The following is a 17,501-nucleotide window of genomic DNA, read 5'->3' as shown; positions in this document are numbered from 1 at the left end:
GAAGTTTCATTTTTCTTATAGAAAATCATATATGAGCGGCTATGAAAGTTTTTTCAAGTGTTAGCGCTGCATTTTGTCAGTTGCAAAGACATGCCCTAGTGGTTAGCTGGACAAATGTAGGTAGTGCAGGTCACGAGTTTGAATTGTCGCTGTAACGTAATTTTTGGAATGTTTTTCACTCATTTTTTATCACCATTTTGTGCGGTGCCCCTTCGTGGGCTAGCCCAGGTCGCGCTGTAGCGAGCGTCGCTTCTCCTAATTGGCGCTCGCTTTTTAGAGGGGAAAGGACTACTGCTGCTGTGTCGTCCCGACGTTGGGCCGCGCTAAGTATATTTTTACTGAGAGAAAAACTGTGTGATTTCTTTAAATTAAAAAAAGGAAAAACTCCCAGAAGGCATTGAACTAGGGGACCTCACGCTTATATACCTAGGTCGCTACCGCTAGAGCATATCTATCTTCCTAAATCCTAAAAAGTGGTCGGGTGCTCGTTTGCTCGCGCGAGCACACACCCTGAGAGCCGTCCGATCGCAACACGCACGCGGGATCGTGACCCAGGGGTTTTTTTGTCGGAGAAGATTTGTCGGCTCGGCGTCCTTCTTACGACAACCATCAACCTGGGGAGGGCCCACCACTACACCCACTCCTCGGTGTTGTTCCCCCAATCCCTTCTCCCCCGCACATCTCGCTCGGCCGTCGTGGGTTGCATCGCCGCCGCAGAAATTGGAGCGCCCGCCGGCTGCCGCACAGGTCGCGGGTGGTGGTTGAGCGCGCGCGCGGGGCGGAGGCGCGAGAGGCTGTGGTGGTGCGCGCGGGGACTGCAGAAGAGAGGCGGAGCGGGTGAAGGTCGCAGCGGTGCTCTGTCTCCAGTCCGCCAAGGGGTGCGGGGTGAAGGTCGCCGGCGACGCTGCGTTTCCGGCGAGGGGACTTGCCACGGAGTTTCTGAGGTAAGAATCACGTTGTTCCCCGCCCTTTTTTCACGATTCCATTTCTGCTCGGGGATAGGGGTGGCCCTAGTTCGTTGATGCGTTTAGGATTCATGGGCACAGGGAGGGGGAGAGGTGATCATGCGCGCAGAGAGGGGAGGCCCTAGTTCATTGTTGTCCCTTCCCAAACATTTTTCCGAGCCCAGTGGGCGGATCCGTTGTGTGCATCTCGTGTTAATTCAGTCGAATCGAGTATGTGATTTGCCTGAGATTTGTGTAGGAGTTGCCTGACTCATGTCTATTTTTCATGTTAATTCAGTTGCTTGGAGATTTGGGGATTTTGCCTGAGATTTGTGTAGGAGTTGCCTGACTCATGTTAATTTGAGTTGCTACGAGATTGTGTAGATTTTTTGTTGTTGGTGGGATTGAGAGTTGCTTCAAGTTTGTTAGGGGTTGCCTAACTACGTTAATTGAGTTGCCGAATCTAGAGAGGCTGGGGAGTTTGGGGAGTCTTCGGACAAGAGTGCCCATGTTAATTTGAGTTGCCAATATGATGTGGATTTTTGGCAGGTTAATTCATGTTGTGTGAGGTTATTTTTTTGGTGTAGAAATTTGCCATAAGTCAATATATGAGTTGCCTTGACTTTGTGATCCATAATTCATGGTAATTCATATTGTGTTTGCTAAAGTGTTGAGTACCAGGGGGTGGGGTGTGGGTGTCTGGTCTGTTTTGTCACTTTTTTATTTGTTGCTTAAGTCATTTTTAGATTTTGGGATTGAGGTAGGATGGCACATCAGCAAGCTCTAGCAAGTTTTTGAGCCATGAAACAGGCAAATATAGTGCTATAAGTAGACAAGTTTTCATCAAGCAGAAGAAATTGTATATGTGGCTAATAATTTTTATATTTTTTTCATTTCCCTGATATCCTTTTGTGTTTTTGCAGCATCAACAATGTCTGAGACAAGCAAAAAAAAGTGACGGTCAGGTCGCACAAGCAACCCAACAGGGTGTAGATGAAATAGAGGTAACCGCTTTTTCTCGGGCTGAAATAAAACAGGTGGCAGGGGTGGCACAGGGGCGGTGTTGTTCCTTTTTTTACTGGTGTTTTTTCAAGATGAATATGGGGGTGGGACGGGGCGGTGGTGTTGTCATGTTCGAGTTATGCGTCTATATTTTACTAAGCAAACAAGCATCATTTTTTTCAGCGCAGGTACGCCCACCACAGCAACAAAACACGCCGGTAATTGTCTACAAGTGTATGCGCACTAAAGAGATCATCTATCGCGGGAAGCACCCATCAGACATAGATAGTAATACCAGTGCACCAGATGCTGATTTAGAAGGCAAGGATATCATGCAAGAGGAGGAATCGAAGCCAAAACGGCAGAGGACAGGCGAAAACGAGGTAAATATGCGTGCACTTAGTAGTTTCCACCGCCCCTTTTTTTTGCTAAGGCTGGATGATCATGAGTTTTCCAAGTTATGTATCATGTGATGTGAATGCGTGGCAACTTAGTAAAAAAAATCTCGAAAGCATCATGCGTAAGCAAGTTCAGTATTGGAGGCCTCGGATGAGTGCTGTTTTTGTTATTTTTTGGTGCGCATTGGAAGGCTATTTGCCTGGTTTTTTGGTTTTACTTGCTTGGAATTGGTATGTGAGTTGCCAGTATCCGAGAGACGATATCCAGAAAGTCATCTGAATGCACTCTTTTTCGTTTTGTGTAGTAGGAACTAATGGATGGATCAAGCAAAAAGGGCATTCAAGAAGATCATCATGCAGTTAATCGTGATGCTGATCCCTCGCATGCTATTGAATATCATCAAGAGGTGTGTCAGAAAAAAGATTCAATAAACTTGTTGTGTGTTCTTTTAACTCATTGCGTGTTCTTTTTGCAGGGCTAGAGAAGCACACCCTTTATTGGGTACCAGCATCGGGGAAGAAAGGAGATTGCTGCCCGTGGCAAACGTCCGCTAGACATCAACAACAATCTGAGTGTTTCCACAGATGGTGATGAAAATGTTGAGAAAAACACTGCTGTGGAACAACCACCAAAATCAAAACGTCAAAAGACCGGATCTAACGAGGTAATACACAGTCGCTTCACTTTTGATCAACATTTGCCCAAGTTCTGCTGTCAAGTTGCCTAACTGTCTAGGAAATACACATGTTTCATCTGTTGTTGTATTTTTCTTCTAGGATAAGAGAAACAGGGCATCGCCTGCAAGGCTTTTCAAGCTGAATAAACTTCTTGTACCTGTTCAACAAGGCCAAGCTCAAGTCACTTTCAGTCAATTTCTGACACCAGGTACCATAAATCCATCTCTATATGAAAACAGTTGTTGCATAGTAGTAATCCTTTCTTGCCTAACATTATTTTTCTTCAACCAGCTTTTTTTACATTCATTCCTTTCTTGCTTAATCATGACATGTAAGTTGCCTAAACATATCACCAAAGTTGCCGAAAACACATGAAAATTTGCTTCAGAAGAATACCCATGCCAGTTTCATGTTTGATTCACAATACTACTGAATTTGCACAAAACAAGCCCTAAAAATTTGCTTGCCATTGTTTTCTTGCAAGCAGTTTTTTTACACATCATTTTCGTCCTTTGCTTAAACATAACATGTATGTTGCCTAAAACATAGCACTTAACTGGCTAAAAACATCTGGAGTTTTGCTTCATAATAACCATACCGGTATTTCTTGCTTCACATTTGTCCTAATTTTGCCCAAACAAACCCTCAAACTTGCCTACCATTATTTTCCTTCAACCAGCCCTTTTTTACATTGACTCCCTACCCTTTTTGCTTAATCTTAACATGTAAGTTGCCTAACCATAACACTTAACTTGCTTAAAACAACCAGTCGTTGCACAACACTCCTGGATTTGTCCAAATAGGGCTTGAAGCTTGCCGAAACATCTACACACACACCTTTCTTACGATCTACAGTTGCTCAAAACAGGCCAAGCAAGTTGCTTTACCAGTAAACATACTTGTGTTTCTACCAACTTATTAAGCAGAACAACAAACCCATCAAAGCAATTAGGCAAAAAATCTAACATTTGCAGCAATTAATTAACAGCACCTGTGCAACTTTGTATTTCTGTTTTTTCATCCAGTACAATGCTCTTACACATTTTTTTTCAAACTACAGCCTTATACAGATCATGGGGAAAGAGAAAGGGAGGCATGTGTTCTTCAGTAACCCAGGGGACAGGGATGAAAGAAGCACACAACCATGGGGAAAAGTGAAAGCTAAATCTGACCTTTTTCTGTGCTTCTTCTACCCTTAGTCAATATGAATTGCCTGGAGAACAAATCCTAAACCAACCACCATTGGAGGACTGTGGAGAGTTTTCTGGATCTGGGAGTTGTCCCTTTGTGGCTTGGGAGAGAGAAGAAGATGGGGCTGGGCGATTTGGTGGGGAGAAAAGGAGACGCCCAGGGGGGTGGAGGAGGGAAACACGTGGGGGAGGGAGGATCAGGTGAGTTCCGCGGCTCGATGGTTGGGTGCCAGGAATCGGGAGCGGGGGCCAGGTACTTTCCTATTCTGGATAGGAGGGACAGAAAATTACTATTTTGGGAGGGCTGCCAGGGAACGCTAGGGAGCAGCCGGCTGCTCCTAGACACGTCCATCTATCTTTATGTTAAATGCCTTTTTAAGATCTTACTTACAGATAAAACTAGCAAAGTTGTTTAGTATAAAAAAAGGTGATTGAACGGGGATTTGAACCACGTAGCACTAATCTCTACGTTCCAACAAGCCAAGTTCTTACATACAACGAGCCAAGTTTTTTTTTTCAAGATTTTTATAGTACTTTTCACGTGTAGGCAACAATATGTTTTTTTTTTCTTTTGCGAAAAGACAACAATAGTTATGTACTGTACAACTTAATGTCAATGTATAGCAAACATTTATGAAATCTCCTAAGAAAATTGTGCCCATCTTATGAATCAATAACATTGTTCCATGTCCATTTGGAAGAATTGTCTACCATATTTTGATATTATTATCATTTTTTCTAATAGGTTGCAACTAGAAGTGAAGTTATCCCTAAGTATCTTTTGACATTTTTGTCTATTTCTTGGATATGAGCTAAAAAAACATAATTCCTTAAATATCTTTTTTGAAATGTTTAAACCTTATTTGACTTACATATACAACAAATTGCACTACCTCCAGTAAGCACACATAAATTTATTTAAACCATAGAAAATTTAAATCATCTAAAAAATTATTGAAACTCCTACAAACGAAAATATATTTATTATAGTACATGTGACAATTTTATAGGGGTATGCCACATATTTTAATTAAAAAAAAGAACACCACATTAATGGAACTCGAACCTGAGACATAAATTTTAAGTGGTTAGCACCTTCGAACTTGGCAACTTGTATTTAAAAAAATGGTTAACATTTTTTTGAGAAATAAATTCAGACATCTATTTTGAAAAAAATTGTCATGTATTTAAAAAGTGTTATACATGTATAAAAATGTGGCAAATTTGACAATTTTGACCTCGAGACGAAATCAATTCACAGAATGAACTGCCCGTGAAACTATTTCACTCCCCTGACCTTTTTGTGTAGCGCCCGCTACGACGGCGCCACACTCTACGGTGCAGCGCCTAGCTCGGGGGCGTTGCACGCCAGTCCACCGTGGCAGCCCCTGGGCCCGCATCCAGCAGTGCAGCGCCTCCGAGCTAGGCGCCACACGTGTAATGTGCAGCACCTCCGAGCTAGGCGCCACACATTTAAAGTGCAACGCCCAGCTCATAGGCGCTGCACTGTGACTTATCCAGCCACTTGGCTGCCCCCCCACTCCTCCCACCCCACACACTCAACCCGAGCTTTGGCCCCTCTCCTCCTCTCAAATCCTCTCCCAAATCTTGCATATTCGAAGAATTTGTCCGTGGATTTCGAAGTCAAACCCTCCCTCAAGGTAATCTTCTCCGAACCCCTTGTTTTGATCCAAGTAATGTTATCAAATTGCTCATTTTTTGCTAGTTTGGGAAACCCTAGTTTTGTTTGGATCTAGAGATTTGCATGGAGATGTGAGATGTTTGTTTGCCAATTTTCCTATGATTAGGCTTTGTTAGTATGTTAGAGTTATTCTTATGGGTGTTCTTATGTTGGTGCTAGGGTTAGGTTTAGGGCTAGGGTTAGGGTTAGGGTTATGGTTAGAGTTAGGTTGTTGTTTGATATATATTTTAGGGTTTGTATTCCGTGTTAATCCTTGGTACTCATGGAAGCAATGTTACGTTGTGTTGTTTGAATGCTTATAGGGATGGGAAGAACATGTGTGTTTGTTCATCATGGGGACAAAGACGCATTCTTGAAAGGCAATATTGAACCTGACCCGGATGAGCTTGACATGGTGTTTGATAGTAGTCCTAGCTATGCGAAGCTCTTGCAACAAGTGAGGAAAGATTTAAATTGGATGGACCCTAGTGATATCGTTGAGTTGGAGGGAAGGCATAATGTAGGTTTTGGAATGCACATCCGTTGGAAGACAATGCGTGTCAACTCGAAGCAACGTTGGGTTGCATACAAGGAAACGGTGGCCGAATCACTTGACAAGGCTCTTGAGTTATTTGCAACGAAGAAGGTTGATTCAAGTTTGCATTTGGACTTGAACCGGAACCCCTCCCCTTTGGTTGATAGTAGCCCCCCACCCTTGAAGCGAGATGAAATTGTTGAACCTCTTTTGACCCAAGAAGTGGGGCCAACATTGAGTCCGTTTACAAACAACCAAGATGAAGCTTTGCAAGAGGACAATGATGAGTATGCGGACGATGACAATGAAGTTGATCTCCATGACAACAATGTGGGTGATCTCGACAAATATCATTTGCAAGAGACAATGGACCATTCCATCCCTTTTTCCCGTGCATATGCATCGGACTCGGATGACGATGGTCCCGATGAACAAGTTGATGCGGAGGGGTTCACGGTGAAGGAGGCCGAAGCTTTCGAGAAGGTATTCGGTCGGGATCATTGGACTACATTGTTCAAGGATGTTAGTCTCGCGTATGAAGCCGTGGTAGATGGTGGCCAATGTGTATCTCTTGGGGTTAGGCCAAGCTCTCACCGTGATTTGGGAGACGACAAGAACCGGATTGCTAAAGGGTCTAAGTTCGAAACCTTGTTGGAATTGAAGATGTGGCTCGACAACTACTCGGTTACGCATTATCGTCCACACAAGGTGGTGAACTCGGACGTCAATGTGCGCTACACGGTTGCATGTGCAAGTGAAGATGAAATATGTCCGTGGATTGTGCGTGCAAGACCATGGAAAGGAGGTCCAACTTGGCATGTAGTGAGTTGTGTGCCAACTCACATGTGCCAAGGAAAAAGGGTGGATGGCAAGATCGTGTCCCAAGACCACAAACAACTCACGTCCGAGTTCATCGCTTACAGGCTCTCTCCAACTCAATATCCACACTTCCAACAATGAGCGTCCAACATGTCATTGATCTTGTGAAATCCATCTTTCATTACAAGGTGAAGTACGGCAAGGCATGGAAGGCGAAGCAAGCCGCATTTAAGATGTTGTATGGTACTTGGGAGGAAGCATACAACTGAATCCCTAGGTTGTTGTTAGCCATGGCCACAACAAACCCGGGCATGGTTCATGTGGTCAAGCCTCATGGGCACCAAACAACGGTTCATGAAGGAAGGAAAGTCTGAGTATTTGGCCGTGCATTTTGGGCGTTCGAGCAATGCGTGAGGGCTTTCGAACACTGTAGGCCGGTCATCGCCATTGATGGCACGTTCTTGACCGGACAACGACATGTAGACTCGAGCATATGTCTTGACCGTGTCCTCATTAGCATCCTCAGGGCAAGTACCAAAGTGAAATGTAATCCACGTGAAAGGGGCACCGGCTGCGACTCTTTCCTTCTTCTTGCCTTCTACTTCTGGTTCCCGAGGCTCCGGAGGAACCATACCGATAAGGGCATGCATCTGCTCGCGCCACCCATCAGAATCGGTGCTCATACATAGAGGATTCCCATCGATAGGAAGACCGGTGATCATAGCTATATCCTGGAGCGTCACGGTCATCTCCCCGGTCCGAAGATGGAAACTGTGTGTCTCCGGCCTCCAATGATCAATAAGCGCGGTGAGTGCTGGAGCATTGTTGGGTGGCGTCGACCGGCTGACCAACTGAATGAAATGGAGAAGTCATGTCTCCCTTACATACGGTGTGTACCACTCGTCATAGCGCATCCACCCAAGGTTGACCCCGTGAGACCGAAGCTTCAGAGGTGCAAGCTCCTACAAACAAACAAACAAATCATTACATATGGGGGATTTGTGTTTGAAAAAAACATGAAATTCATAACACCGGCAACTTTCATTATTACCCGCTGCTCCACCGACATAGCGTACGACCGGTGTTGTTTCTCCCAGTGATCATCGAGAAGCCAAACCATCCTAACAATTTGAAAGAAAGCTTTCTTGTCAACACGATTATCTTTTGAATACAAATAAACTAAAGTACGGCTACTAGATGCAAAATTCAAAGCATATGTATCCGAAGCATTCTTGCCAATACAAATATAATTTCAATAAACTAAACTAGGCCTACTTCATGCAAGATTCAATACAAATATCTTTTCCATATAAATAACATGTCAACCTATGTATCCAAACTATATAAATAACATGTCAACCTATGTATCCAAACCACATTCTAATCTAACAAGGGTTCCCCAAATCTAATACATGCAAGATTCAAACAAAAGTTCCCCAAATCTAATACATGCAAGATTCAAACAAGGGTTCCCCAAATCTCCGAAATAGCATACATTCTATGGATAGAAAGAAGGGGATCGGAGAAAAGTACCTTCTAGGATGGATTGGTGAAGGAATCCACGGGCCAAATCGTCAGATCTGAAGATTTTTGAAGAGGGGATTGAGAGGGGGAGAGGAGCCAGCCGCTGCAACGATGCTTCTGTAACTGCTGAAGAATGGGGTGGGTGGGGGAGGCCTAGCGCGCAGCGGCTGCATCTAAGTCAATGTGCAACGCCCGAGGGCTAGGCGCTGCACTGCTGGATGCGGGCCCAGGGGCTGCCACGGTGGACTGGCGTGCAACGCCCCCGAGCTAGGCGCTGCACCGTAGGGTGTGGCGCCGTTGTGGCGGGCGCTACACAAAAGGGTCAGGGGAATGAAATAGTTTCACGGGCAGTTCATTCTGTGAATTGATTTCGTCCAGAGGTCAAAATTGTCAAATTTGCCTAAAAATGTTGCATGTGCATACAAAAAATGTACAATGTCTATTGGATAAAGTACACATGTATTTTTCTAAAATAAAATGAAATTGAATAAAAATAAAATTTTAAAATAAAAAAGAACAGAAAACAAAAACCAAAAAATGATGAAAATTGTGCAAAGAAAACCAATAATAAAAACGCAAAGAAAACCTTGAGTTTTTTTGGAGCAAAACAAAAACCGTGAGCTTGGCCTGGGAATTAATTGAATCAGAATCTTTTTCAATAAATAAAGTGCACAAATTGATTTAAATAAAAAAGATACAAATTATCGGTAAGAGTAGGAAATTAACTTTTATAGCTATAAATTAATTTAATACCAAAATATTAAGAAATGATTTCATTTGATATTATTTTTACGTCTGTTTGCTATATTTCTAGGCGTTTAATGAATATAACTTGACTTTGAGATGCAAATGTGTGCAATAATGGCCAGAAATGCATAGTAGAAGAGTGTGAGAATGGCAGGAGCTACAAATCCATGTCAACTTTTCTCCACTCTATTTTTATACTTGGTTATTTTCTATTACTTATTCTAAATCTATGTCAAAATTTGGCATCTTTCCGAATCTGTTTGCTACATTTTAGCCATTAAGTGCATTTCTACACATTTAACAAATATAATTCAAATTTGAATTCAAGTGGTAAAAGGTTGGGAAAATTGGGTTGAAAAAACATACTCATGTTCCCGAGTCTATGTTTAGGCCTTATACAAGAAAATGAAATCAATTCGAAACACGAGGGTGCCAAGACTCCGCCCCAAACATGGAGTTTTCTGTTTTTTAATTTCAAGGGTGCCAAGACTCAATCCTGAACTCAATGCGCACCGTCGCCGTGGTGGCAGTGGCCATGGCGGACGTGGCCGAAACGACAGTGGGCGCGACGAGGCGTCCGACGGTCGTGGCCAGCACCCTTGGGTGGGGTACTTTGACCCCATGGGGTGCGTCGTTCCCACCCCCTCGTGCGCCCTGGGTGCCCCCAAACTCTGCAGGCATCCTCGGGTCCCGACTTGGTGCGTCAACGCAGGCGTACCCGGTCATGTACTCTGGCACGCATCCTGCTCCGTACGCCGCCCCTTCGTACGCCCCCCTCCATACGTCGCGTTTCCCCCAACGCTAAAGTGGATAATGGACACATGAGTTGCGTCTCACGTCACCGGGGACTCAGGTAGCCTCACCTTGTCTCGTTCCCCATTAGCGTCTTATTCTCGTTCCATAATAGTCGGTAATGAGGCCTGCCTTCCTGTTGTTGCCATCGGTAGCGCTCTCCTCCCCACTCGCCCATTTCATCTTTCCAAAATCCTTCTCTTGCCTAATATTGTTAAGAACCTTATTTTAGTCCGACAATTTACTCGTGAAAACCTTGTTTCTGTGAAATTTGACCATGCTGGTTTTTCCGTGAAGGATCTGGTCAACAAGGCCCTTCTTTTGAGGTGCAATAGTGGAGGTGATCTCTATCCGTTTTCAAGCAATAATGGCCGCTCCTCTCCGATGGTCCTCACCGTCCAGCCGTCCAACTTGTCGCAGACTTGGCCACCCCAGCTCATCTACTTTAGCTCATTTTCCCCTTGATTTCTTAGACTCATGTAATAAAGATGTCCATGACTCCATGCTTTGTACTGCATGCTAGCTTGGCAAATATACTCGCCTCCCCTTCCCCACCTCTACATCGTTCGCCACCGCGCCTTTTCAATTAGTCCACTGCGATTTATGGACATCGCCAGTTGTTAGCTTTTCCGGTTATAATTATTACCTTGTCATATTGGATGATTTTTCACATTATTCATGGACATTTCTTTGCGAGCCAAATCTGATACGTCTCGAGCATGGAGTTTTGTTTTTTAATTTTGAAATGCAACCTAACTCCAAAAAGCATGAAAGTTCATGTTGGAAAAAATGTTAAGACGTTTGTCTTCAAATAAAGTACAAAAGAAATAGATTCCATTTCATTTATCCATGTCCAAGAACGAATTAAATTTAGTAAAATAAAACTAAAATAAGGAAAAAAAAGCCACAAAAATAGTAGTACGTACGTCGGATTTGAACAAGGACCTCATTTACATTTCTAACGCCACAAAACTACAGTTTTAATCTAAACACACACCGGCCTTTTTATAGTAGTAGAAGATATTTTCTAGCATGCTGCCTTCTGATTGGCTGAACCAGACCTCCCACGGATCACGCCTCTCCACCGTCCATCCTTAGTTGATTCAACGGTGCCCGCTCCTTCTACTCTCTATCTGTGCTTTCCCTGATTCTTATCCTCTCACAGCCACACGAACGAGAGCTCCATGACAGCAGCAGCCGCGCCCGAGGAAATCCACAGCTCGCAGCCATCGGACGTCGCCGTCCGCGCGGAGTGCCGCCGCCCGAACCTCCCACCACAGCACGCCGGTGAGCCGCGCCTTGCGCCGCCTCTCTCTCTCCTATGTTCTCCTCTCTAATCTCGCTCCTCCTTGCAGCAATGGAGGCCGACCGCCCATGGCATCGCCCGAGCTCACCTCCCAGCAGTCATTCTCCTTTGAATTCGTCGGGATCCGGCTGGATCCGGACGCCAGCGCCCCGTTCCTACCTCCCCGCCTCGCTTGGGTCGTCGGCCAGCTCGACGATGTCAGACTGCTCGCGGGATCCAGCGCCACCGCTGGCTGGCCACTTCCTCCTGGAGGAGACGCCCCCACATCGGCGCCTCCCCATATGAGCAGCAGCAGCGAATGCCTCGCTAAGGGCATCTCTGGTGGTGTTTTTTATAAATTGTTTTAAAGAAGTTTGCCAGATCTGTGACTGAAAAACAATGGCGTTGAACTCCGATTGACGTCCCGCGAAGGCTGGCGGCGCTTGATGTGGTGGCTGGAGAATATCTCTGGGCAAAACAGTAGGCCAGATCTAGGGGGGGAAAATCTGTAATTCCAAGTTTTTGATTGTGTATTTCTTCCTTTTGGTAAAAATAAAATTTAGTTATCTAGTATGTTTATGCAATTTTCCTTTTTATCTACTGTATAAGGTAATGAGCATATATAATAAAAAAACTTACTGACTCAAAGTTTCCATTGACCAAGAGAAACAAAACAAGAGTTTAGATCACTAAAGTAGTTAATGAACTAAAGAGGATAAGGATGTGTGTTGTGTGGCAGACGCGTTGCCGTTGAGGGAGCTGGAGCGCAAGCCCGAGCGGTTCTTCATCCGCATGCACCATCACCGGCCAGCTGCAGACCTTGCTGGGCATCTCGTTGCAGCAGCAGGAGATCCTGTCCAAGGCACTCGCTCGTCCGACGAGATGAGATATACACCTGGGGCAGCGGGACACACCAGGGGGCGTAGAGGCGGTGCGGGCGGTTCGGCGAGAAGCTGGTGCGGATCGAGAGCCCCTTGCTCGAGAAGCTGGTGCGGATCGAGAGCCCCTTGCTCGAGAACCGGATCGGCCCGGCTAACTTTTTTGAAACTTTTATTGGATCAAAACAGAGTTACATCATCCACTAGGCCCTTTACAATGAAGGCCGGCGGCTCCTCAATCCACACGGAAGGTGGATCCGACACCGCTTGCCTAGCTAAAACATGAGCGACAGAGTTTGTCTTTTTAGGGCAGTGAACAAAAGACACCGAAGTATAACCTATGATAAGGACCAGACAATCCGAATAGATCGCAGCTGCGCCCGATGCCGTAAAACCACCATTGTTCATGGTATCAATCACCTCAAGGCAGTCGGACTCCACAATGAGCTTGGTGATCCCCATCCGCTGCGCTAACAAGATGCCATGCCGTAGTGCGTGTGCTTCCGCCGTCCCTACATCAGCAACATGCTCCAGCCTCTCATTTGAAGCTGCGATGAAACCACCTCTGCAGTCCCGTAGCACAGCTCCTACAGCTCCCTGGAGGTCATCTGCATGAAAAGCTGCATCTGCATTTAACTTGACAAAATCCTCTTGCGGTTTCCTCCATCCAAAGGATCTTACTACCGCGTTCTTCTTCGTAGCCTTGAGGAGCACATAAAATATAGTCCAACGCTGCCGAGCCCGCCTGTCTGTATCACACGCCTCCTCCACGAACCCGTCAAGATTCAGACATCTCCAGACTTCGGCTGCCCTAGGGCAAGTGAAGAGAGCGTGCATAATATCTTCGCATCCACCCACACACATAGGACAGCTGTCCGACGTATCAATATGGCGATTTGCCAATACCCCATAACATGGTATGAATCTGTGTAAGACCTTCCAAGCATGGATCTTAATCTTAACTGGGGCGGGCGAAGACCAGAGCTTCTTCCACACCGGATAACGCTGAGATGGCTCCCCCTCTGTTCGTTCATACCAACGTGCAAATTGATGTTGCCACTCCACATGATAAGCTGATCGGACCGAGAAGGCGAAGTTCCTTGTAAACCGCCAGGCCACAAAATCTTCCATCATCCCATGTGGTGCCAGCGGTATGGCAAGAATCCTATGCGCATCGACCGGCCAAAATACATCATTTATCAATTGTTCATCCCATAAACCAGTGACAGGATCAATCAACTTCGAAACCTTAGACAGAAGGGTCCCTCCTCGTGGTGTAGTGACACGGCCATCGGCACTCGATTGTATCCACGAATCAGCCCAAAGTGTTCACTTGTGATCCATCACCTATGCGCCATATAGCCCCTCTCCTGAATGTATTAATACCGGACATATACTCTGCCATGTATACGAGCTTCCACTTTTCACCTTGGCATCCAGTAGTTTTCCATCCAGATAATATTTGGCTCTCAAAACCTGAGAACAAAGAGAATCAGGGTTCTCAGGCAGCCTCCAAACTTGTTTAGCAAGGAGAGCTAAGTTAAAACTGTGTAGATCCCTGAATTCCAAACCTCCCCTTTCTTTCGGTATACACACTTTCCACCACGCTGCCCAATGGATACGCTTATGGTTGTCGTCATCTCCCCACCAGTATTTCGATATAGCATCCGTCATTCCTTTGCAAATTTTCTTTGGAATTTTGAATACAAACATCGCGAACACCGGCATGGCCTGGGCAACAACCTTAATTAGTGTTTCTTTCCCCCCTGTGGAAAGCAGCTTCTCCTTCCACCCTATCATCACCTGATTTACTCTGTCGATGAGAACTCAAAAGAATCACTCCTGTCCGTTCCCACCATGGATGGTAGCCCAAGATATTTATCGTTAAGGGCTTCCGTGTTAATATTCAGTTGTTGACATATCACAACTTTCTCCTCCACCGGGGTGTTTGGACTGAAGTATATACTAGATTTCGCCTCACTGACCAACTGTCCGGAGCTCGTACAGTAATCGTCCAACACCCTTCGGAGGCACGCCGCATTTGGGCCATCTGCTCTCATAAGAATTAAGGAGTCGTCCGCGAAGAGCAGATGAGAAATCTGTGGTGCCTCCCTACACACCTTGACCCATATCAATGTGCCATTGTTCTCTTCCACCTGCAACATGTTAGATAGCGCCTCCGCACAGATTAGAAACAGGTAGGGGGACAAGGGGTCCCCTTGTCGCAGCCCACGTGTTGGCGCAAAAACGTCAGTGCTCTCAGAGTTGTATCTGACATTATACGACACGGATGATACACACTCCATGATCAATTCTGTCCACTGTTCCGCAAACCCAAGCCTTTGCATCATCCTCTTAAGAAAACACCATTCTACTCGGTCATATGCCTTATGCATATCGAGTTTCACCGCACATAAGCCAGACTTGCCTTTCTTCCTCTTTATAGTGTTCACACACTCGTATGCAATGAGTATGTTGTCCGTGATCAATCTTCCCGGAACGAAAGCGCTCTGCGTGGGACCAATGATCTCCGGAAGTATCACTTTAAGACGAGAAGCAAGCATTTTGGAGATGATTTTGTAGACCACGTTACACAAGCTAATCGGCCTAAACTGTGAGACACTTGTGGGGTTCTCAACCTTTGGGATCAGCACTATAGTAGTACTATTCCACCCTTCTGGGATAGTGCGTGTGTTAATTGCCCCCAGAACTTCTCCCACTAGATCATCCTTTAACATGTTCCAGAACCTCTTATAAAAAGCCGCATGAAGTCCATCTGGTCCTGGTGTCTTAAAATCACCTATACTGAACACAGCCTTGTGTACATCCTCCTCCGTGAAGGGCGCCAGTAAGGCCTCATTCATTTGAGTTGTAACTCTCGGCGTCACATCCCGAAAAACCTCTCCATTAGGGGCTCAACCTGGGAAGAAAACAAGTTAGTGAAATAGGTTTTAATTATCTCAGCTATCTCCTGTTGTCCTTCCTGCATCACTCCATTCTCGTCTTTCAGTCCCTTAATCATGTTCCTCTTCTTCCTTGCCGAAGCATACATATGGAAGAAATAAGTATTCCGATCACCATGCTTCAGCCAGTTAGCTCTTCCTCTCTGGACCCATGCAATTTCTTCCTGCTCCAATAGATTTTCAATCACCAGCAGTATCTCCTTCTGTCTATCAAGTGCTACATCAGTAGCCGGCCCTCTTCTCAGTTCTTCCAACTCCTTTTTTAGTTTCGCCATTCGCTTTTGAGCTCCTTTGAGGGTCTCTCTGTCCCATTTATGCAGCTCCTCATGAACTGAGTCCACCTTTTGTTTGAACGGCCCTAGACCTAGCAATAATGTTTGCTGCCAGGCCGTGCGAACCACCTCCTCCACCGTCTCCTCCTTTAACCACCTCCCCTCAAATCTCTTCACCGGCCGTAGGGGTCGGTTCGTTTCTTTATAGAACTCAATATCTATCACCAAGAGACGATGATCAGATTTTGTCATTTCACCATTCATGACACCAATATTAGGAAAGATCAAATTCCACCGTGAGTTACAGGCAGCTCTATCCAACCTTTCCTTTATCCTCCCTCTACTCCATGTATATGCGTCTCCCGTTGCACCCAGATCTGCCAACTCGCACTCTGACAGGACATCCCTGAATGCTTGCATACATCTTTGCTCCTTTGGTGCTCCTCCTTCCTTTTCATGGGAGAATAAGATTTCGTTGAAATCGCTAAAAACTATCCATGGCTCATCCATCCTCTCCTGTAGCACACGAAGATATTCCCATGATTTATGTTTATTCTCCTTTGCCGGCTCTCCATAAAATCCAGTACACCGCCACTTTCTTCCATCATCCACCATTACGTCAACGAAGTTGGCTGTAACATCATTTTTTGTCACAGTCACTCCAGATTTCCACATCATCAGCAAACCTCCCGCTCTCCCATCACTCGGGTCAACCAGCCTCTCCTGGAACCCTAGCCTCCTCATCAGCCGCTCTGCCCCTGCGTCAGACAGATGTGCTTCTGACAGAAAGAGCACATCCGGTTTGTAGCACCTCTGGACCTCCAGAAGTGCTCTAACTGCCCGGGACTGATGCATCCCGCGGCAGTTCCACCCTAGGAGAATCATTAGGCCTGGCGGTCCTCCACCCGGGAGGCCGCCAATGTTGCCAAGTCCATTGATGTTGTTTCTTCTGCTTTGTGACGCTTTGACTCCTGTGAGGTGTTGTCCTTATCTTCCCGCCCTCCTCTTTGGTGTCCTGCTTAATTCCCCTACACGTACGCTACTCTACCCCAACACGTCGGACGACAAGGGCATCTCCACCATATGATCCATCCATCCTCCGTGCATGTTGCCTGCGCCATGCATGCGTCGAGCTACGACGAACTACCCTTCTCTACGTACCCTTCTGTACGTGTCTGTGTGTATCAGTATGGTTATGACATTCGGACACACCATTACACTGTGGTGTTCCAGGTGGCATGAGTAGTGAAACTATTTCACATTGTTTTAACTGAAGGCCAAACTCGTTAACTCAAATATTTTATTTCTGTGATCATATCGTAGAAACTCTTATTTTCTTGTTATGATGATTCTCCACTTCACTCTGAGATTCGTTGAACTTTTCAAATGTTTCAGACTTGTATTTCATCAAGTAGATATACCCATATCTGCTCAAATCATCTGTGAAGGTCAGAAAATAACGATACCCGCCGCGAGCCTCAACACTCATCGGACCGCATACATCAGTATGTATTATTTCCAATAAGTCAGTTGCTCACTCCATTGTTCTGGAGAACGGAGTTTTAGTCATCTTGCCCATAAGGCATGGTTCGCTAGCATCAAGTGATTCGTAACCAAGTGATTCCAAAATCCCATCAGCATGGAGTTTCTTCATGCGCTTTACACCAATATGACCTAAACGGCAGTGCCACAAATAAGTTGCACTATCATTATTAACTTTGCATCTTTTGGCTTCAATATTATGAATATGTGTATCACTACGATCGAGATCCAACAAACCAATTTCGTTGGTG

The 17,501-nt window shown here is 45.4% G+C and overlaps 1 protein-coding gene across 5 annotated transcripts; it reads left to right on the top strand.

Annotated features, from left to right (window-relative positions):
• The first annotated feature begins 610 nt into the window (after positions 1 to 610).
• Positions 611 to 12,172, top strand: LOC123099226 (uncharacterized). 5 transcript variants are annotated; one of them, XR_006448124.1, is made up of 9 exons: positions 615 to 944; positions 1,868 to 1,948; positions 2,135 to 2,329; positions 2,650 to 2,751; positions 2,821 to 3,009; positions 3,122 to 3,230; positions 4,083 to 5,873; positions 10,608 to 11,597; positions 11,666 to 12,172. XR_006448124.1 is itself a non-coding variant. In XM_044521398.1 (2 exons), the coding sequence occupies exons 1-2, from the start codon at positions 11,495 to 11,497 to the stop codon at positions 11,899 to 11,901; spliced, it is 339 nt and encodes a 112-aa protein (XP_044377333.1). In that variant the 5' UTR covers positions 11,342 to 11,494; the 3' UTR covers positions 11,902 to 12,172. The 5 variants fall into 5 exon arrangements, 1 of the variants encoding a protein (XP_044377333.1); XR_006448125.1 differs by having other exon boundaries at positions 2,130 to 2,329; positions 2,653 to 2,751; XR_006448123.1 differs by having other exon boundaries at positions 619 to 944; positions 2,130 to 2,329; positions 4,083 to 4,465.
• The last annotated feature ends 5,329 nt before the right edge of the window (positions 12,173 to 17,501 follow it).

This window comes from Triticum aestivum, chromosome 4D (genome assembly GCF_018294505.1).
Source record: "Triticum aestivum cultivar Chinese Spring chromosome 4D, IWGSC CS RefSeq v2.1, whole genome shotgun sequence".
NCBI lineage: Eukaryota > Viridiplantae > Streptophyta > Magnoliopsida > Poales > Poaceae > Triticum > Triticum aestivum.
Note: the sequence above shows the minus strand (reverse complement) of the source record. Positions and strands in the feature narration are given on the sequence as shown.